General features: G+C 35.9%; 1 protein-coding gene across 1 annotated transcript in view; it reads right to left on the bottom strand.

Annotated features, from left to right (window-relative positions):
- Positions 1–14,441: 14,441 nt before the first annotated feature.
- LOC116882345 (translation initiation factor IF-2-like) overlaps positions 14,442–23,621 on the bottom strand; it is a 156,396-nt gene continuing 147,216 nt past the window's right edge. The window contains exon 3 of the mRNA XM_032882656.1: positions 14,442–14,477. Within this exon, the coding sequence (XP_032738547.1) occupies positions 14,467–14,477 (11 nt within the window). The 3' untranslated portion in view covers positions 14,442–14,466. The remainder of the gene's footprint in view (positions 14,478–23,621) is intronic.

The raw sequence follows: 23,621 nt of genomic DNA, 5'->3' as shown, positions 1-23,621 counted from the left end.
ATCTAAGAAGCTGAGAAAAATTAATGAATGGGTCAACAAGATGGCTGCCTAGAGTACTAGTTTCTCAAATACATTAACATATTACTGAGGTACTAAAAGATCACTGGAGATGAAAAAAATAAATAAAAAATGAAAAATGAAAAAATTTTCTCAGACTCTTCACAAAGCGGTTCTAATATGGTTGTTCAAAGTACTTTTTTCAACCCTGGACTTCAATTTGCCCATGCAGATTCAGCCTCTACATTCCTGAATTGCTGTAGTTGGTTTCTTACTACTAATTTTATGATTTTGCTTTCTAATATCATTTCTATCAGGGCTGCTTGGGATATAGGAAGTCTTAAAACATGGATATTTTAGCCAGAGCCCACTGGATACAAGGGTCCAAAATTCATTTTGTTAACTACGAAAATTTATTTTCGTAAAAAATAAATTTATTGTTAAAAAGAAAAGCCATCTCAGGAACACAGTAAGGACTCAGGCAGCTCTCCTGGGAAATGGGATGGGAAGATATTGACAGTGAAGTTTCTCTCTTGCCTGTCTCATAGGCCAAGTGACTACAACCATCAGTGCTGCTTCTTATCTATTCTACTTTCAATAATTTTCCTCTGCAAATGAACCAATGTGGCCTCTACACTATTTGTCCTCACAGGTCTAATATGAACCTGACCAGTGACCAACTCTCTGTGTCTCTATCAACATTTCAAGGATTCTGTCTTTTAGGATTACTGGCCTCTCAACTGCGAAGTTGAACTAGATAACTAATCAATCAACTATAATCAAGGAAAGTAGAGGTTATATAACTATTGGTGCCATAAACAAGGATCCTTTACAGAACAAAGGACAATAGGTGGATAAATATGTCTTTTACAAGAAAAACACATCTATTGCAAGAAAAATCACAGGACTCATTGTTAATACACTATCAATTCCATTTTCATGATTTTTATTAAATATGCAGGGACGAATGCAGGAGCCAAAATGATCCCAACCCTGGCTACTTTCCTTTCCTCTGGTCAGTTAAGGATGAGTTTTTTATATTAGACTTTTATTTATTTATTTATTTATTTATTTATTTATTTATTCTTTAGTTAGCTTAGCATACAGATTTTTTGTTAAAGCTGCAGCTGATAAAGGCATTTGAACTCCGTTCAAATGAAACGGAGTTTTACCAAAAAGCTAAAAGAGTAACAAGGAACCCATGCAAGAACAGGGGAAAAAAGTGCCCAAGTGAATACTTTAATTAACTCACATGCAATTTTAATTAAAAACATAATGTGTCAGGAAAATGAGTAATGCCTCAGGGCAATAAAATAGCTGGATTTCTTGCTTAATCTTCTGCTTCATCTCTCTCATGGCACGTGTATATTATTGTTAAGAAAAGATTTTCTTCTTCTTCTGTTTCATAGTCAAAGAGAACCCCTGCTGACAAAATGAGTTAAAAAAAAATAAGAAAGCTGTAGAAAAATATCCTATGGGAGGGCTCTCCATTCTTTCTAAATCAAGAGTCCTTGATTTCTTTTGGCTTGATCACTTCCTTTCTTAGAACACACCCTTTGCAGAAAAGCTGATAGCTGGATCAAATCAAGGATTCTAAACTCATTCTCATCAAAAATTATTACCTTTCTGTGACTAGAATTATAACGAAAGGCCAACAATCTCTTCCTTCCCCTTCGTTGTTAAGGTCCAAAAGTGCCTAGTTCCCTGTGGGTTACAAAATAACCCTGATGTGAAGTCATATGATTTGGATCTTATTTCACCTCTTTTTGCAAACTAACTCTAAAGCTTTCTGACTTCAGTCCCTAGCCTACCAACTATGGAGGATAACGCTTATCTTCCCTGGAGGCAAAGAAGAGTTAAGAGCACTGTGTAACTGAAACTGATCACCTCTCCTTAAGGCTTTTATTCTGGTAATAGAAATGTTTGTTGTTGTTGTTGTTGTATACCTAACCATTGTCTTCTAAGGGGGATTAGTCCTGGTAATTGTACCAGTAAATAGGGGAGGATGGGAACCCAGCACAAAACCTGGACCCTACATGATGGAAAAACAGAAAGGAAAATTATGTGGCTTCTAGTCAGGGAGATAAAGGTTTGGAAAATGAACATGTCCACTGAGCAGTTTTAATGATAACACTGTTGGATGTCTCATGTAAGTCCTTTCTTCTATCCCTCTGATAAAATCTCCGGAAAATTTCACGTTGCTCACTATTGATTTGTGGGTTGGTGAATCCTTTATGGAAACTGCACAAAGAAAGCTACAAAGTCCTGCCCCAAGGAGTCTGGTTGAGGGGAACAACTGACTTCTAAGACTCCTTAAGTTTGTGACAATAGCCTGACCCTTCTAACAGAAAGGACTCACCATTATGATACTCTGCTTGTCCAGTGAGAGCTCCAGTTGGTTGCTAGAACCAAAAAAGAGATTGTCCCTTAAGGTCTTGCCTTTTATTTTTTTATTTTTATTTTTTAAAGATTTCATGTATTTATTTGAGAAACAGCATGAGCAGGAAGAAGGGAAAGAGGGAAGGAGAGAGAGGCAGGGGGAGAGGGAGAACCAGATTCCTCATCCAAGCCAGGGAGCCAGACTTGAACCCAGGATGCCGATCATGACCTGAGCCAAAGGCAGATGTTTAACTGACTGAGCCACCCAGGAACCCTAAAGTCTTGCCTTTTAGAATTACTCTTGATTCCTGGAAATCCCAAGGCCCCTCTTCCATCATCTCTAGAAGCTAAATGATAGGAAATGCGATACTCGGCATTAGTGATAGCCATTATGTTACCCAACGTATCTCCAGAACTTGCTCAAAGCCTTGTGGTTAAGCCTGGAGGACAATATGTGTCATATCTGGACAGTGCTTCTTCTCCAGAAATGACTGGATTCTGAGGTTGGAGTTGCATGAGCTTACCTAAAACTACAAAAGGTGCTAGTACCAAAGAAGTGAGTAAGTTAAAAAAAAAATTGGACAGGGATGTTAAGGTCTGAGAAATCAGAGGTGGTATCTGCACCTCATGAAGGCCAAGAGATCCAGCAATCAGGTCACTGGAGTTAGCAATATGGGACCCAAAAGGTTTTACTTCTTAGGATTTGCAATTACATATTCCTTTACAAACCAGCCATGGGATAGCCTATGGGTGGATTGGCCCTGAATAAAAGGCCTGCAGCACATCGTCAAGGATGCCCTACAATGTTTCACTTGTAGCCACTTAGCCAGATCCCTCCCTGTGCACTGAGAAAGAGCACAGATGCACTGGCTCCCCCTAGGCTTGAGGAGAGCTCCTATGGTCTAGAGGGATGCTCCCTGTTGTTAATCCTCCTCTAACCTATTTGGAGTGAAGTCACCACTCATCTTATCCAGGGAACCTGAATGAAAGCCCGTCTTTATTGTTTTTTTATGTATTATCCATAATGTACTAGTTCACACTAGTTCCCTGAAATATTTTAGATGCCTTAAACTCAGTGAATCCTAATACTTTTTCCAAATTTTCCTAAGGAAAGCATAGTCTATTTTTAATGAGATTTTGAAGCTTACTCACTACTGGGATACCACTGTAATTGTATTTTCACCCAGATGTGCTGGACAGATAACAAATAAGAATAGACCGATAGACTGGGGACTTATTTGTGTCAAATAAATCACAAATTATAGATAAAAGTTCAGACTTGAATTTGTTGTGTGCTGAGATAGGATCAAATTTTATATTACATTTCCTGCTATTGTAATCATTCACCCCAGATTTCCTCTTCCTTCTGCTCAGGCTGCTATTCTGAGATTAGGTGGAAGTTCACTGTAAGAACTGTTAAGGTCAGTACCAGCTCAATGCCTCTGGGTTAAAGAGAAAGAACTATGAATGCAAAAGAGTCATTAGTCACACTTTCTAAAGTGTGCTTTTCCAAAAAGTGGCCAATTGACAGTCATGGGATTTATATCTTTTTTGCTTCCCAATCCAAGTCTCAGATTTCCAAGTCCACTGGCTACAACAAGAGGTATTCACTGAATGTTAAGAGTTACCAATCATGGCAAAGAAAACCATGACAATACAAAGCTTCCTTTATAGAAATAACGGCAATGCTTTTCTGTCAGCGTAATCTGTGGTACAACACAAGTCCACACACATATGGGGACTAATTAACAAGGTGTCTTTTGGGAGAGAGAAAGTGTCTGAGCCTATGAGGTTTTTGCATGGTTGCCTCAAGCCCCAGAGTCCCAAGTGATCTTATAACTTCTTCATCCCATGTTTCCTGCAGCAGCCCAGAAAAGCAGAAGGTAGACCAACAAATAATTCTCCTGAACTTCCCCTTCCATAACCAGAGCTCTTTGCCTTCATCCGAGACCCGCCCAAAGCTGCCTTGAGAAGGATTCTGCATCAAGCAGTGTATTCTGCACCAAGCAATTCAAGGTAAACTTCTCTTTTAAATATCAAATTTTCCTTATATCAAAGCAGTTCTTAGTCCTTCTGGCCTCATGTCAATCAGGAGTATGACAATTTAAAATATTGCACAGTCTCAATATTGTAGAGCGTATAGACAAAAGACAGACTTTGGAATAAGCATTGAGATGTTTCTTTCTTGTTTGGTTTCTACAAAATCCTTATTTCCAGAAATCATCTGGTTTTTCTCTCTATGCCTCCTTTCTATACCCTAAATTTCAATAGGCACTCCATCACTATTAAAATAAATCAACCGAAAATACATTTCTACCTCAAAAAATCATTCTTTTTACTATGTTTCCACCAATGCTTCTGGGAAAAAGTCAGTAAGCATAATGACATAAACTCCATTTTATAGTAATCTGAGCCCTGAAAACTTGACAGATAAATGAGGCAGGTGAATGCATCTGAGTCTATGTGACCTACATTTGGCCACATGCCTAAATTTCCCCCAGGGGACCTTTAATTGGTTAATTCGAGGGATTAGATCCTGGCTACAAGGCAAATAACTCTTAGTTATTCTTTTAGTTCAATCTCTACCCTATAGTGTAACTAAATTCCTAAAAATTTCCTGAGCTTGGATTTTGGGAGAAGAGCAAAAGTAAAGTATGTTGGGTTCATCTGAGAAAGGATAAGGCTGTGTCAGGAAGAAGAGTGCTAAGAATTTGGAGACTGGGGATAATGTGACTTCATGTTCATCACAATTTTGACTATAAACTAACCTGAAATCAGGGATTTCCCAAAAAATTCCAGTTCAGGGAAAGCTCAGAGTTCTCTTAGCAATTACTCAGGGGTCTCTGGGCTGAGTAAAGCCCAGCATGGTTCTTCAGGACATCCATAGTTTCACCTAGACTCCGTAGGTGGACAAAGCAGCCTCATTTACTGAGAATGTGATTTCTCTTCCCACTGCCAAATAGGGTGTTGGTGAGTGGGTGGGTCACTGTTACTTCTTCCCTTAAAGTCATAAAAAAAGTGCACTGTCCTGACTGCCTGAGACAGGTTATTGGAGAAAGGATACAGAATGAGAGAAGTCTAAGGTATAGAAATTCAGGATATTCAGTTGCCTTGGGTGTAGACTCTTGTCACTCCAGTCCTATCACTGCCATGGCAATGGGAATACAATCACTTTCCAACACACAGAGGACTTTCTACTTTCACTATATATAAAGTAATTTTTATTAGATTATTACCATTTTAATGGGTACTAATCAGCTGGTAAACATACGGGCAAAGCTTATACTAACACCTGTTCTCTACTGGTATGGAGATCTCTTTGCAGTGTTCCATATAAATAGGCTTAGTTCATTAAATACTAACTACTATATTAATAATTGACTTCCTTGGAAACAAATTGGCCCCAATGCTGTGTGTTCTGTTTTAATTTTCCTTGCAGAGGCACAAAAAACATAGAAAGCTTCTTGTACGGGGTATTTTAACCAAGTAATCACAATTATTACTGAAAACAACAGTTCTAACACTTTTTTGCTGGTTTCCAGGGACTTGTGAAAAATTCCCTTTTTTCCCCCGTTGCATGACTATTCATTTCATTTAGCTTTTAAAGGCTATTTCTATACTGTCTCAACTGCAGGATCTCGCTTTCTGAAGCCAAAACACAGCCTGGTTTTTTTTTTTTTTTTTTTTTTTTTAAAGCAAATAAGCAAATAAGAAGAAATCAGAACTACTTAGCTCAATTTACTAAATAGTTGTATGCAATTTGGATTCAACATTATTTTTAAAATAATCTTCAGCTTTTCACTTCATATTTATTTAATCTATAAGAATAAGAATAAAACAAGGGAACCAAAACAGAGAAGTAAGGTCAAATGAGGCCTGTAAAATAGGGTAAAACACATTTTTTTAGTCAGCAAGTCACCATGAATATGTTCTGCCTGTGCTCTCATTGGGAAGACTAATATAATATTAATAGTGTCAATGATAATGGTCATTTATTAAGTGACTTTTACATGATATATATTATGCCAGGTACACTGTTTAGATGAAAAAAAAAAGTCAGTAAGGTTGATATTTTTGTCTCCATTTTTCAGATCAGTATGCCAAGTTTCAGTGAAGTTAAATTTTTTAAACTACTGAGTACTGAGTTCAGGACTTAAGCTAGGGCTTAATTGCCCTTGCTATTCCGTACTGGTTTTTCTCCCTGATAACAGTAGTTTTATTTACTAAGCATCTACTTATGTGTGCTAGACATTTTATACCTATCATTTCAAATCCTTATAGCAACCCTGTGAGATAGCTATTTTAATCTGCCTTTAATAGGAAAATAAACTGAGGTTTAGAGAGATCCAATTTCTTGTCCAGATTTGCACAGTTAGAAAGAGGTAAAACAAGATTTCAAATCCAAATACATAGCACCAAAATTGGGGTTCTTTCCATTTGACATCACCATCTGATTAAGGATTAATGGTGGACTGAGGGAAGAACACATTTATTAAGACTGATTTATTAACACTGAAGCTCATAGCCAATTATAAATTAAGGTTTTAAGAAAAAAAACAATGTATCTATAGGATACCCAAATCACCTGATTTTCACAGGCCTGGTAAGTTAATCAGAAAAGTTTGTCAGCTTATGGATAGGTCAAAATGTACCCAACATCTTAAAACTACATGAAATGCTCGAATCTTATATATAATTTTCTAACAGTTCTGTTGATCTTAGTGGCTGGTTCGCTATCTATTTAGATATTGAGTTACTGACCATCACAAAATGGGTAGAGAAGTTCAATTTAAAATCCAAGGTTTTTAATTCCTAAGCCCCAGTAGTACTATAGTACAACTAATCTTTTCTATCAACTATATGGTCTTTCATATTTTAAGAACAAATGACATGCAATTAATGCTCTAGAGAGAAACCAACTTCTACTTTTTAGGATACATGTTTTAAAAGAGATATATATCATAGGATTATGTTTTTTGAGCTCTGAAGATATTAAACAATAATGATATAATTCTGTTTTCTTGATTTGCTTATATAAGAAAACAGTGCTCTGTGTGTGTATGGGGACAGTGGGTTGATTAGAAGATTAGGTCTTTCTTAATAAGTGGGTAGCATTCTAGCTACAGGACCCATAGTATGTAAACCTATCTTACTTTCCAAGCCTCTACTTTACAATTAGAATGTCTGCTCTGCCCAGGTTGAGTTAATCATGATGTGCAAAGAATCATATTCAAATAACCGGAGTTTTCCACAGTAGAATAGAGAGCAGCCATCAGATCAAGGTATCTCCCTTTTTAGTCCATTTTTCCCCACCCACAGAAACACAATGGTGAGACTTTCAGCTTTGGTTTCATGTGTGTTTGAATCTCAGGTCTCATCATTGTGCACTCATTAACTCAATGAGTAACTGGAGTTTGCTATTATATGCGTGAATACAGATGGTGACTGCTCCCTCTTGATTCTTATCCATGGCCACACTTCCTTGTGATCTTGCTTTCAATTCTATAAACTGTAATACTACTTGCTACCTGGATTATTACTAAACTTCCTTTATCCTTGGATGATTTCTTTGGCCACTTAGTAGAACCTCCACAGTCATCTACCAAATCTGTTCAATTTCAGTGAGCTTCATTCATTGTCTGTATCTTCCCAAGTATGCCCCAATGGCACATCATGTCTCAGTTTCAAGAAAGAAAAGTAATGCTGTTATTCTCACTGTATCATCTTTGAGCATCAATACCACCCGTAAGAGTCCCATTTCAGTTATTTTTTAAAAATACAATTCCTTCTCTTCTTTTCTATTAGCTTCAATTTTCCCTGATATATTTGTCAAAATGAAATGAAAGAGTTAAAATCTTTGAGGAGAGACTTTACATCTGGAGCCTGACACAGCAGCTCAGTTCTCTTGTTACAGTTCCATGGAAGAAACTTGCATCCAAGTACTGAATGTGTAACAGCACCCACCCAAGAGAACTGTAATGGGTTGAGGCTGCCAATTTATTGCTACTGATAAGAAGGTGTGAGCAAGTTGCTGCCCCTCTAGGCTAGAGCTCAATGAGAGCAGTAATTTTTCTTCTTGTCTTCAAAGAACCTGTGTGGCTGGCAATATTCTATTCATTTAATTAACTTTCAGTTATTTCTCAGGGGTAGTAGAGATAAAAATCCTAAGTTTTCTTGTAAGATTTGAATAAGTCCTGAGAAATGCATTTAAACAGTAAGAAGAAAAAGAACATAACTTCGGTATTTCATAAGTTTAGTTATCAGTTCAGTATTTGTCTGCCTTATCAGATCAAACCCACAGCTGTTTGATGACTACCCACTATGGACAAAGCATTGTGTTAAATGCTGAGGACAACCTCTGCTGTCTTCATGAGGAGCAAAGTTACGCTGACTGCAATACACTCTACCAAAAAGTTTGCTATTATATGCCAACTTCAAATCACAATCATAATACAACTCAATGTGGTATGTGTGTGTTTGTGTTTTCTCAACTGAAATGCAAACTCTTTAGGAAAGAACTTCTATTTTCTGTTTTTGTGAAAACTTGGTATCACAAATGACAAACACGGCACTTTATATACACTAGAGAATGTTAGTGAAGTGAAATCAAGGCTTCACTGAGTCAGCTGAAGACTTCACTGTTTTGCACTGGGGTACTTAGATCACTTACAGCCTGCACATCTAAGATATTGTGTCTCTATCTGTTTTAAGAGCCACCTGTCCATGGCTTGGAATGATGACACTAAATTGAGTTCTGATATTTGTTGAAGTCTTTTAACAATTAGTTTATTTAGTTTTCTTAGCAATAACGTCCCTTGGGAGTTTTTGCTGTTGTTTTTATTATCTGATCAGATTCATATTATTTCCTGAGAAAAAAATTTTTTTCTAGTTTTCTAACACCTGCTCCTATGGTCTGTATCCTTGGTTAGTGTTTTGGGTGTTGTTTACCTATAAGACAATAACCTAGGGGAGAAGATTAGCACATGCATGAACAGTTTGTTCTTGACTCCTCCCTAGGGTCTGAGGATTTCAGAAGTTTTCTTCAGATCAGAGACCACTGGGCAAACTTTGCTGTGGGTCACCATCTCAAAACCCTCTCGGGCTTCTTCCTCAGTCTTATCTTTGTGTCTCTGAGAACTGCTTTTACAGTTTCAAGTGTCTAGACTCAGGTTTTGTCCAGATCTTGATTGGTGATGCTGGCCTTTGGTCAAAATCTGGAGATTTTGTTCGATGACATGATGTTTTGAACCATTACAGTTCTGATGGGTCCTCTTGGTCTAAAACTCTTTCTCTTCCAGGTCAAACACCTGGTTCCTCCATGTTTTCTCATAGTGATGTTAACTGATATTCTTCTCTTTCTAGGAGACACAATAACATCAGGGATAATTTGGAATTTCAGTGGCCATTTCAGGGAGTTTTTGACAGGGAAGATTATTAAACCAAAATTAGTTTAGAACAAAAAGCAAAGGCATCTTCATGAGGAAGTTGTTTTATTTGCTTAAAAGATTACTTTGTTTAACAGAGGAGATGTATCCTTTTCTGTGGGTTTTTTTGTTTGTTTGTTTTTATTTCTGGAACTAATAAATGCAGGCTTTTTAATTGCAAATGTTGATAAAATAGTCAAAACCACAAACTATGTCTAAATCAGCTTTCTGCCACTCTCCTTAGTGTATACATATGTTAGGTTGTTTTTCTACATTTAAACTTTCTTCCCTCTCATAGAGGGAACATAATTGCTTTTGCATATTAATCTTCTATCTTGTAACTTTGCTATAATTGCTGATGAGTTCCAGGAATTTTTACTGTTGTTGCGTCTTTGTTTTTTTCTACATTGACAATTATGTCATACAAGTATTTTTACACTAATAATTTCATATTTTTATGAAGCTGACTCTCTTTTATTTGTTATCTATGCCTTTCCCCCTTTTTTTTCTCCTGAGGAAACATTAAAGATGAATTGATATAAAATTTTTTTAAATCATTTAAGTGTCCTCTCAAGAATATTTAGTCCACATAAATAGTCTAAAATAAAATGTCCAAAGGAAAGTAGAAATTAGTTATTAAGTTGTGTTTCTTTTTGTGTCTGTTTTGTGTTTCTCTTTAGGCATATTTACATAGTAGCCTTTGTAGATACAAGATAAGAAAAAGCTTTAGTTCTAAAACAAAAGATATGTTTTAGCATAATTCAAAGACTTTAAAAACTAGGTCACTGTATATGTATGATATCACCACAGTAAATTTCTCATGATTTAACCTTCTTAAATATCTTACATTAGTTTGGTGAATTAAGTAGATTACCACTCTTTCCATAACTTGGTCAAAATTTAAAATTATATGCATATAATTATATTCAACTAAATCAAATGATAATGATGAATAACTTTTTATTGAATTAAATCAATCTACATTGTTGTATTAGTTTCAGATGTACCAATATAATAATTCAATAATTCTATACATTATTCAGAGTTCATCATAATAAGTGTGTTCTCTTTTTTAATAAAGATTTTTTTACTTGAGAGAGAGAGGGCACGCACAGGCAAGGGGAAGCAGCAGAGGGAGAGGGAGAAGCGAGCTCCCCATTGAGTAGGGATTCTGAGCCAAGGCAGATGCTTAACTGACTGAGCCACCTAGGCACCCTACAATAAGTGTATTCTTAAACTTCACCCATCCTGTCACCCTCTTCCCCTTTGGCAACTACCAGTTTGTTTTCTGCATTTAAGAGTCTGGAGGGTTTTTTTGTTCATCTCTTTTTTTCTTCATTTGTTTGTTTGTTTCATAAATTCCATGTATGAGTAAAATCATATGGCATATGTCTCTGTCTCTGATTTATTTCATTTAGCATTATACCCTCTAGGTCCAACCATGTTGTTGCAAATGGCAATATATCATTTTTTTTAAGTTTTATTTATTTGACACAGAGATAGAGAGTACAAGTAGGCAGAGCAGCAGGCAGAGGGAGAGTGGGAAGCAGGCTCTCTGTTGAGCAGGGAGCCCGATATGGGACTTGACCCCAGGACCCTGGGATCATGACCTGAGCTGAAGGCAGCCGCTTAACTGACTGAACCACCCAGGCACCCTAATTTCATTCTTTTTTATGGCTAAGTAATAGTCCACTGTGTGTGTGTGTGTGTGTGTGTGTGTGTGTGTGTGTGTATCACACCTTCTTTATCCATTCAGTTATTGATGGACACTAGATTGCTTTTTAAAGATTCAATGTTATGAAATTCTTACACCTTACAAACTATAACTTAACATGTTAGCTAAAGTCAGTAATTTCTAGTTATTTAACTAAGTTTAAGACCTTAGATAAATGATTAAATTATTTAATAAATAATCTTTGGAAGCTTGCACAATTTCTAGATAAGCAACAGATACAAATACTGATTAGCTGAACCTAAGTTTAATTTATTCTTATTTCTCATAGTGGCAATAGATTAACAAAATATGCAAATGATTTTGAATGACATTATAGATGTTCATTTTTGCCTTATTAAATAATTGTTCATGTGAAAAAATAAGCACTTTCAAGATTTTTCTCTTCTGTGGTTTTCTCTTGTGTCTAGAGAGAAAAAAATGATTGCTTTTTTTAAAACTAAATAATTGCTTTGATTAAAGATAAAAATCTACATGCATGGTTATTTAAAGTAGGTACAATAGTTATAGAAATAAATATATATACAAAGTAATGGGCTTTTTATTTTAAATGTTACATGATAACATTTATTCTATGTTATACTGCATTTTACATTGAATAATATACTAAACTTCCAAGCCCAGAGTCCTGTCATTAGTTTTGGTGGTACTAAGATCAGTCCTCTCTAGGATCTACAAGTTCTCTTTTAGGTTAATAATAGGCTGCTCATGATTTTAAGAATTACTTGTAATTGTAGATTCTACCCTATTTCAAGCTGATGTGACTAATAAAGGCAATAGACTTATGTGATTCCTAAGGCTTTGTCACCAAAGGTATTAGCTGCATTTCTAAAACATCCACCTAAGTAGTCTCTGCATAATCTGAAATCTACAGATTTGATTTTCTGAAAAAGTCCCCAGAGATGAACTTCCCTTGAACCTTGACAAAAATTACAAGGTATTATTAACAACTCATGTAATAGTGAAACTCTAAGGTGTTGATAGTTGGGGTAATGTTTACTAACTTAAAGCAACATTACTTCTTTCTTTCTTTTGAACATCCATTCCATAAAGGGATCTTAAACAGAGAACTCTCTCTGACAATTGTGAAGATAGACAATTCTTGTCAAAATTTGGGAACAAGTGTTTGCAGAAGTAGACAGCTTCCATGCAAAACGATGAAATAAAATTAATTTTCTGATTCTTCAACACTCTTTTTCTTACTGTTTGCTCTACCATTAATGTCACCTGTTAGTATACCTTGACATCATTTATTAACTGAATAAAATATTTCTCAAATATGTCTTCCTTATCTTTGTTGTGCTACTTTTAACTTCCTATGTTCTTTTGCCACTTAAATTGGAGCCAACCTTTTTGGCATATTTTTCTAAATTAATAGCTACTGTTATAATTTGACTTATTGCCAATAAAATTGATAATTATTAATTATTAAACAGTTTAGAAGATAGGTTTTATTTTACTGTCCCCTTTTGATACTTAACCATGCCTCACATAATTTATTTTTATTTTTTAAATATTTTATTATTTATTATTTATTTATTTATAGATAGTGGGAGCACTTTGTGAGAGCACATGTGTGAGCAGGAGGAGGGGAAGAGGGAGAGGGATAAGTAGACTCTATGTTGATCCAGGAGCCCTGGGGTGGGTGTGGGGATGAAAGGAGTGGAGGGGAGGCTCTATCTCATGACTCTGAGATCATGACCGGAGCCAAAATCCAGACACAGAGGTTTATCCAACCGAGTCACCCAGGCTTATATTTAATTCCAACCTTTTAATTTAATTCCAACCTTTCAGGCTTATAAAAATTGAACCTTGACCTCATGTTAACGAAAAGCTCCTGCTGAAGTTATTAAAATCCTATCAGCAAAATCTAGCCCATTAGAAGTAAAAATTAATATTGGGGTTATCCTTAATATAATTTATATTATATTATATTATATTATATTAACTATTAATATAGTAGTTTGCTCATTGAAACTCTGGCCTGCTTTGAAGGAACTATTTAACTCCAGGCAAAAAATCTTACACGCTTGAGAAAAGCAAATGGTTCACTGCTGTTATCCTAGACATTACCTTACGTTCAATATAGTCCATGACCCAGTAGGATATTACTTCTTTTTTTTTAATATTTTATTTATTTATTTGACAGACAAAGATCACAAGTAGGCAGAGAGGCAGGCAGAGAGAGAGAGGAGGTAGCAGGCTCCCTTCTGAGCAGAGACCCCGATGCGGAGCTCGATCCCAGAACTCTGGGTTCATGACCTGAACTGCAGGCAGAGGCTTTACACTGAGCCACCCAGGTGCCCCAGGATATTATTTCTGATATGAATATTAAACTTATACATTTGCTACACACTTACTCCATGCATTCATTCTAATTATTAGAAACGTTGTGAGCTCTAATTATCTCAAAGAAAAGAATAATATGACTGTAATAAATAGTCTAAAACTAGTCTCTGATCTTAGCAAACACCTTAAATGACACTAATCTGCTCTGGAAACTCAACAGTTTTAAATTTATTACCCAGCATTGTCATGAACAACTCAAAAGCTATTGGTTTTATTTTAGCTAGCCAAGGAAGAGGAATCCTAAAGTAAATACTTCTTTGCCTGATGTTTAGTTACAAGGCAAGTAAAACAACCAATGACTAAGAAAAATAATATGCACAGTTGGATTCTTGTACATGTTTCACTGGATAGATTTTATAATATTTGTATTCCTGGATTTAAGACTGTAAGAAGGAACTAGTAATCATTTTTCTGTGGTAATTGTGTTACAGTTAGCTGATAAATCTTATTCAGAATCTGAAGTGCTATAGCACAGCTATTTTTCCAGAGGGTGACTTAACAACTCATCCCTTTAAAAAAGGAAGAAGATGGACTAAGCTTTGTATAATAATCAATTATGCTCTCTGGACATCCTCCTGATCTTGATCAGCAAAATCCTGGCAATGAAGAAAATGTGAATATCATGGATTAATATCTCACGTTCTGTATTTGCCTTCTCTTGGTCAAAAAGGAGGACTGAAGAAAAAAAGCAGTTCCTGACAGCTAAAAACTTTCCTGGCATTATCAGGTCCTGGTGTTGCTAGGAGCTCTCCTGATTTTCAACACCAGGTATTAATGTTCTCTAGTTAAACATAAATAATTTCACAGAACACCAATATCAGATAAGGTTACTTATCTGACCAGGACCAGGAAGGATCAAGACAAAAGCAAGAGCATGTCATAATCTTGTCTAAACACAAACAAAACGTGAACATTTTTTTAAAAAAAGATTTTATTTATTTATTTGACAGACAGAGATCACAAGTAGGCAGAGAGGCAGGCAGAGAATGATGGGGAAGCAGGCTCCCTGCTGAGGGGAGGGACCCTGAAACCATGACCTGAGTGGAAGGCAGAGGCTTAACCCACTGAGCCACCCAGGTGCCCAAAACATGAACATTTTTAAACCACAAAAATTACCAAGTACCCCGTATTATGGCTAATATATATGACTACTGATTCTTCAGCAATTATAGCTTTAACTTCAGCCTATATTTTCTTACTTCTAGTTAGATCTTTTGGGATTGCCAGTCAGAATTACTTCCACTTCAAGTCAGCACCAAATCCAAAAACAAAACTTTGCTTCCCTAAATACTCCCTAAAAGCACTTAATTTGAACCTAAATACTATATATAACTAGACATTTCCAACATTTTAACATGCCCCGTGGTGGTTCTTCTTCTTCTTTGAAACAGCAATAATGTTAACTTTCGCTGTAAATGTATTTTTGGTGGTCTTTGGCTGGGGGACATTGACGTTCAATCCATAAATTATAATTACTGATTTAAGAAGTGTATAATCTAATGTGGAAACAGGTAAATATTTGTCAACATTTATTATGCAGAATGGTAGATAATTAATGTTAAAATGTGGTATCATTACAGAGAAGAAAGCATAGTTTGTTCCATTGCTGGAGAGGGTGCTATAACAGTTTCATAAAAAAGAAAGCATTTAAGGTGAACTTTGAAGGATAAGAGAATAAAAGCAACAGAATGAAAGATAATGCTAATAAGGAGGGAGGAATTTACTGATAGATGGAAATGGCATGAGCAGCTGCATTGCAGGATGAAACTTAATTTTTTTTCATGACACCAGATAGTCAGGTTCAATGCAACTGAACCTGGCACAGCCGACAATGGAATTTGGACTCTAGCATGTATATGGTGGGGGAAATGAAAGGCACTAAGTGAAACAGCATGTAATCATAGTACATTTTAAGAAAACAAACCTGGTGAGAGAGTGAGAGAATAGAGTTGCCTAGGGGAGAGAACAATGACAATTATAAAACCATAGCAAGTATCCGGAACTCAAGCAGGCAGTAGGAAGAGAGCTGAGGGGACATATTCAAGATGAAATATTTTGAATTGCAGTACTGCTACACTCAATGGCCAATAGGATGGATATGTGGGTTGAAGAACCAGAGAGAACCTAAAGATGATTCCACCATGAAGTAGAGGGAAGATATAAATCCTATTTGGACCTGTTAAGATTGCTGTACATTGAACATTACTATGGGAAGAGTAAAAAGCTTCTGGAAACAAATTTGGAATTTAGAAGAGAAGTCTAGTCTGGAGAAAGATATGTAGGTTGAAAATGAAAGTGAAGCTTCTCATGAAGAAGTAGTAAAATGGAGAGAAGGTTGAGGACTGAAATCTGGAATCCCAGAGAATCCCTTTCATTCAGGGACAGATAGAGATAAGAATGTACAGAGAAACAGATGAGAGCAAGGAAATAAAGAATACTTAAAACAATGTATCAAATGTAATAAACATATAGTAAATATTTTCTGAATAAATCACAAGTAATAATTTCTTATTGAAAATTTTCCTCTCAAAACATCCCATATTTCTCTACTTTGGGCAAATTTTGGTAAACAGAGGTAAATACTTCCTCTGATTTTCCCTACAAATGGTTAATCTAAAAATATTGCCATGATTGATATCAGACTCTTGGACCTCCCCTCTCTGAGAAACACTGGCAAAACAAATATACTCAATCCTATTTATATTTCTTAAATTACTTTGCCTGCATTGTACTGCCTGAGTAGTCAAGAGGCTCCAGAATATTTGATATACATAAACAAAGAAACAGGAAATAGTTAATGGCTGCTTCTGCAGCAGCACAGTAAATTAGAATAATCAAATGCATCTTGGAGTAAACTCATGTGCACATAGCTGTAAACAGTAATCTCCATTCTTTTAAAAGCACAAATCATTTATTACAACAATTCATAATCATTCTCATTTCAAGGTCTAGATGAGAATAAGTCATAATGAGAGAATTTGTACCTTCTAATTAGAGTTGATTTTTTAAAAGAGAGAAATGAAATGGTGGATTATTACGTAGGGGAGAAAGTCTATAGTCAATTAATTGAAGAAAAAGAAAGAGAACTTTAAACATGTCCAAATCAAATAGAGATAAAAAGTTTAAGTCATTCAGGAAAATTCACAAAGCATATATCTTTTCTCCCAGAATCCCACAGAATTTTGTATAGGTAAGACAGTACTGTGAGTTGCTTTGGAAAAAGAATTTGGTAGGTTGGCCATGCTTTGAAAAGGCCTCCATTTTGGGTGTGTGCCAGGTTTCCCTGAGCACCCAGTGCACACAATTACTGCATTTGCATGTGTAAATTGGGTAATGGCGTGCCTAACTATCAGATTTGTATGTGAAAATGCCATCAGCATATGCAGTATTGGTTGTGTGCCCACTAAAAAGGAACTTTTAATGGGGTTGCATTAGTTGGGGAGTAAAATTTCTAAGAATTTGAGACAAAGTTCTTCATTTCTGGATCCACTATAAATGACCTTATAGATAATTGGCACCCCCGATAATTCCTTTGTTGTTGTATATCCTCTCAAATTCTATCTAGGGAAGGAAATTTGTCAAAGGACCATTTGACCAACTCTAATTAGCACAGAGAAAAACTGTACCCAAGTTACTCTTGGCAGTGCCTATCTGAGCCAAATGAACAGACTGTGGCACAACCAATCCATTCATCTTGGCCATCTTAACAATCAACATGGATCTATGCAAAATTGATTTGGGGTTTTTCCCTCCTCAAGACACAATATTTCTCAATCAAATTTTTTGTCACATAATTTTACTTTACTGAAGACTTCAGTGTTTTTAATTGCATCATAGAAGGAATAGACAAAACTATTTTCCTCCATCTCCTAAAATAGGTTAAGACATAATGATAATTCTTTCACCCTGCTTCAGTGGATTTCCTCCTTCTGGAAGTTTCCATGCTTATTTATTAGTACCTTAGAATGTAAATCTGAGTCTGAGAATTTGCCCAAGAAACATAGTAATCATGTTTCCTGAATCAAAAATTGGTTCAAGTAGTATAAGGATAATGCAAACTAAGTATTTCAAATTGGAATTTTCTAAAGAAAAAAAAAATCTGAGATGTTTCAGATCAAATCTGTTCAGCTAAAAGGTGCTTTATTCTGGGCAACTCCCCTCTCTGATAATGTTTACTTCTCCTGTCCTTCCCCCACCAGCAAACAAAACAAAACAAAACAAAACAAAACAAAACCACCACCACAATGTAAAACAACTGTCATAATACATCCCCCTAGAAGCATGCTTTCTGCTGTCTAAAGTGACAGTTTGTGCAGAAATTGCTCATCCCAACTCAGGATTTAATCTCTTGATATAATCTTTCGTCATATTGCTAAAATTTTGTATCACTTGATCTTCCTTTCACCTATTCATCTTTCTAGTGGTCTTACTCAAAGTTTCTTCTGAGTAGTATTTAATAGGAAATACCTAGAAAACTAAAGAGAAATGCAGATCTCGTGCCTCATTTCAGACCTATGAATTGGAATTTGGAGGAGTAGGGCCTGGGAATCTGTAACTTAACAAGTTCCCCAGGTAATTTTGCAGACTAGAGTGTGCATGTTGTACATTTTTTTCTTGGTTTTTTATTTGCTTTCTTCCATTTAGCTGTGAAGGTTCTCAGTATTGAGTTGCAACCTGACTATCAAAGGCAGGCATTGCATACACTTCCCTTTAATACAGACAGGATCATTGTACGGTTTGTACTTATGAGAATGAAATCTTAGCAAGAAAATACAACATGAATATTCAAAATAAATGTTGTAACATAAAACATGCTTCTGTCCAGGGAGATCACTTCCTTACTCAATATGCCTGTGTTGCCTACAGATATTTTTTGAGACATGGCAACCTGAAAGACCCAAGATCATCTCTACTTAAGGTCTGCCATATAATGGGCATCTCTCAAGTAGTTATCCCTTCCCCAAGAATGTATGCCATAGGTGATAAGAATAGACTGATTTATGATCACTCAATATCGGAAAGGTGTAGCATTCCATTTCACAAATAGTATTCTGCTAGATTAGAAAATATCATAAACACATTGGAGAATCCTCAGCCTAGAAACCATAAACCACTGTATTTTTTCCCCTACATTTTAATTTAGCTATCTGTTTTGGATTACATAAATAAAAATGAGCCTGTATTTTCTTTATAAAATAAATCAGTCCCTCTACATAGGAATCACTAGTTAGATTGAACATTAGGGCATACATAAAATTGTATCCTTAAAAGACACGAAAACATTTCTCAATGAGAAAGAAGCTGCTCACGGTGACCTTCATGTTGAACAGTGGGGGGTCAGCACTGGCACTAAATCATTTTGATTCACAGATGAGATCAACATATTCATATTTGTTTGCCAAATGTGTATTTTAATTTAAGCTTTCTCTGATTGATGCGTGTAATTTATGCTACCCAGAACTAAGGCGTCATATTTTTCTTTTTTCCTAACTAACAGGGGGAGACTTTCTTGGAAACAGATAAAGGAAAGAGTCCAGTAATTTGTAGCAATGTGACTACAGCCACACATGTCCTAGAATTAATGTTCTTCATTAGGGTGAGTAGGATCAGCTGTATGTATACATCAGGTTTTTAATTAACTCGGTCCCCACAACAGGATTCATGATTCAAACTGTTAGCATTTTTTTTCTTAAATCACAAAATAAAAAAATTGGGTGGCACATCTTTTTCACACACACACACACACACACACACACAAAAGGAGGGGGATACTCAGAGAAATGAAAGGCTCTTTGTATAATACTGAGAGTGCTCAGAAGATCTTTATAATCCTGTGTTAATCAGATAAAGAAGAGCTTGGCATTGACTGATTCCAAAGAGATGCTAAAAATTCAACCATTGTGACAGTTTTCTCTCTGTATAATAGATATGATTTCAGTTTATTTGTATCGATGTCTTTAAACTAACATTTGGAATTTGTTAGATATTTTTAACTACCTTGTTCTTACAGAACTGACCCGGTGATATTTTAATAAAACACTACCAATTTAAAGAAACTTCAATAAGGCAACATGAGGAGCTTAAGCGAGGGGTGAGGGGAGAAACTTTTTATAGCAGCTTCGTTCTCTGAGATCATATTAACATAAATTTGACAGTTAATCTCCATATTGCAAAAAGGCTGCCCAGACTTATTTAATTAAACTTAGAACAAATATGTTTCTTTATTTGCCAGGTACAGCTTTTAATCTTAAAATATCCACTTCCAATTATGATGCAAAACTATGGATTAGGGAAGGAGCATGGGGCAGGGGGTGGTAAGGCCAGTGCAGATGGAGGGATATGCAGCTAAGGAGAGAGCTGTCTGCTGATGCAGTGCTCCTGGTTCCTATGATCCTGAAGAAATTCCAGGAAACATGCTGATGACTTGTAAAAGTTAGTTCTTTGCTTTAGACTTTAAATGATAGAATTAAATTTGCTACAGATATTTTTCTCAAATACATTTAAAATCTATTCTTTAATAAATATTCAAATAAACATCCCAACTATTCATCCAAAGAACTAGCTCAAATAATGTATATGAAAAAGGACAATGCAGGAATGATCAAGGCCTCAACATCAGGAGGCACTGAATTTATACTTTGGATCTGTTCTGCAAATAATTTAACCTTTCTGAACCTCAGGCTTTGCCTCAACATCAGGAGGTACTGAATTTATACTTTGGATCTGTTCTGCAAATAATTTAACCTTTCTGAACCTCAGGCTCCTCTTCTGTTAACTGAGGTAAAGAGCATCTCATAGTTTTGGTGAGGATAAAATATGATAATTCATTCATTCAATAAATATCTCTGAGATACTGTCTTTATGCCAGTCCCTCTCATGGGCGATAGTGAACAAAGTAATGCTCCTGCCTTCATGGAGCTTACATTCTAATGGAGAAAACAGGAATAAAGGGATTTTATAATGTCAAGCGGTTTTAAGTTCTATGAAGCTACACCACGGAATAAGAGGATAAAGGGTGGTGGCGGTGGGAAGATGATATATACATGGGGGTGGGCAGAGGTCTCTCTGAGAAAAGGACATTTGAGCAGACTAGAATGAAATGACAAAGTAAAGCCTAAGACGTATGGGGGAAAAGAGTTCCAGGTAGAGGTAATAGTAGGCTCAAATTTCTGATTTTCCTTACTCCAATAATAGCCAGGCCAGCAGAAGGTGACGCTTGAATGTGGGGAAATGAAAAACACCAGACCTGGCTCCAGGTTGACTTTCTCACCATTTCTGACCACGGACCCTCTTATAATTCATGGGAACTTCAGTTTGACTTTAGTTCAAGACTTTAGTTGACTCTAGTTCAAGGCCTTAGTTTGATTCTGGGATGGAATGACACTGAAGGCCTGATGGTAGGGGAGTGACAAAATATGGATTGCATTTTATAAACATCACTCTGGCTGCTTTGTTCAGCATAGACTTTCATAAGGCAGAAGGAGAACAAGAAAGATGTAAGAGATGATTGGTCTTTTCTAGGAAAGACATTATGGTGGCTTGGATTGTGGTAATAAGGATGGAGGAGATAAAAAAGTGATCAGATATAGGACATATTTTGAAGACAGAACTGACAGGAGTTGCTAATGTATTGGATCCTATTCCTCTTGAACAAACTGAATAAGTAAAGAATATTTTACTCAAGGTCACTATACAATAAAATAAACCAATAAAAAACCAAATAGTTTCAGAAATGCAGAAAACAAGCAAGGCTTCTCAACAACAGTATGGCTGGATATCACACAGGACTTACCACAATGCCACTGTGGTATCAAGGTGATAGAAAGCCTCAGCCTTTTTAAACTGTTAAAATCCTAAAGTACAATGAAATCCTCACAGGGATATATATATATATATTTATTATATATATTATAAATACATATATATAAATATTATAAATACATATATAAAATACATATATATACATATACATATATATATTAAACACACACACACACACACACACACACACAATGTGGGTCTCTGAACAACAACAAAAAGCATCCATCTAAAGTAAAGGTAATGTCATGAAATAAATGTGTTGGTGGACTACTCTTCTCTCATGAAACAATTTTCCAAAATGTAGTCTCTACAAGCAACATTTTGGGTCATTGTGAGACTTCAGGAAATTGCCATTTACCAGTTACAGACACAAAATATTTGTATTCTTTTTATTCCTCTCAGTAAAACATCCTTCTGTCATATTATAGCCTGGATGTTTGCACAATTTGGAACTGCTGCCAATCAACTTGGATGCCTAGTTTCTACGTCTCTCACTGTGGCCAAAAGCCAATGCAAGTGACACTTGCCCACAGAGTAACTTGAACCCTCCATGCCACAAACATCTCCAGCACATTGTTTCCATTATAAAAATCCTGGTCATCTGTCAAAAGTGAAGAGCATGAGGTTGTAACCCCAAGGAAATAAAATAGGATAGAAAGAATTATTAGAGGGAGGCGAATGTCTTCCCTTCTTGACATGAGGCAGTGGTCATGAACTTGGCTGCCACACATGTGCATCTTAGGCTGACCAGTCTATCTTCCAAATGGAATCAGACTGCTGAGTTGAAAGTTTCTGCTCCTTGTTACCCATACAGTATATCCCAATGTCTGATATTCATCTATATTGAGTTTTAAGCTCCCAGAAACACTTCAGCTTCTCCATCATACAGTGGAATGGCTGAGCAGTTTTCTGAGAATTTTGTAGACTCAGAAAAACTGAGAGATTCTCTCCCTTTCCTTGAATAGTATTAAGTCACTGTGTCTTGAGAATGCAGAAGAAGGTAACAGAGTATAAAAATCAGGAATAAAATAAATTTTCCTTTTAGAATAACATCCAAAATAATATATTTATTAGTTTCTCATCCATTGGTGAATATGACATCAAAATAATTATGATGCTCTAGGCAAATGATATCTTTCACTTCTTTAACATAAATCACTACCTTTGACAGAGTAATTTTGCATGCATTTATTTGTTTGATAAAGGTAGATGGTATAGAAATTGTTTCTGCAATTTTATAGATATAAAATATGCTCATCCAGGTCAAGGGACATGTCCCAAAATGTGTAGAATGTAATGAGCCAGGATTCTGATGTGGGTCCTCATCCTTGAATAGGTACAGAAACTTTGCAAGGCTTTGTAACATCTATTTACTAAAATTACTGTATCAGTTAGGGTTCTTAGTAGACCAAATCAGTTTTGGCCAATTTAAACAGAAATCCAACTTATTCGAAGATTCTTGCATAGCTTTCAGAATTGTCAAGAGGGCTGAGAAATGGTCCCATTTATGTGCCCAAAATCTTTGATGGAAGAGACTTCTGTCATATCCATGAGCAGTCACACTCCCTGGTCATTAAACGTCCACTTAAAGAATGCTTTGTTCACAGAAATATTTAACTATTATTCATGCGTTAACAGCCTAGGATATTCTATATTTTCTCTTCTTTCACTCTATAGTACTTACTAAACTGACTGCTTTTCCCCTTTAACTCCTGCATATCAGTCTATAAGAATCAGAAGATTAGGTACCATGAGATCTGGCTTCGAGTCCCAGATCAACACCTACGACCTATGTGACCTGAATTCTCAGATTCCTTACCTTTCGTATTTACCTCAAAGAGCAACTCTTCATTCACTCAGGAAGTATTTATTGAGGGGCTGAGATTACTGTGAAAGTGATTTGTAGACTATAAAGTTCA

This window comes from Lontra canadensis, unplaced genomic scaffold (assembly GCF_010015895.1).
Source record: "Lontra canadensis isolate GAN:19392208 unplaced genomic scaffold, GSC_riverotter_1.0 scaffold83, whole genome shotgun sequence".
Classification (NCBI taxonomy): Eukaryota; Metazoa; Chordata; class Mammalia; order Carnivora; family Mustelidae; genus Lontra; species Lontra canadensis.
Note: the sequence above shows the minus strand (reverse complement) of the source record. Positions and strands in the feature narration are given on the sequence as shown.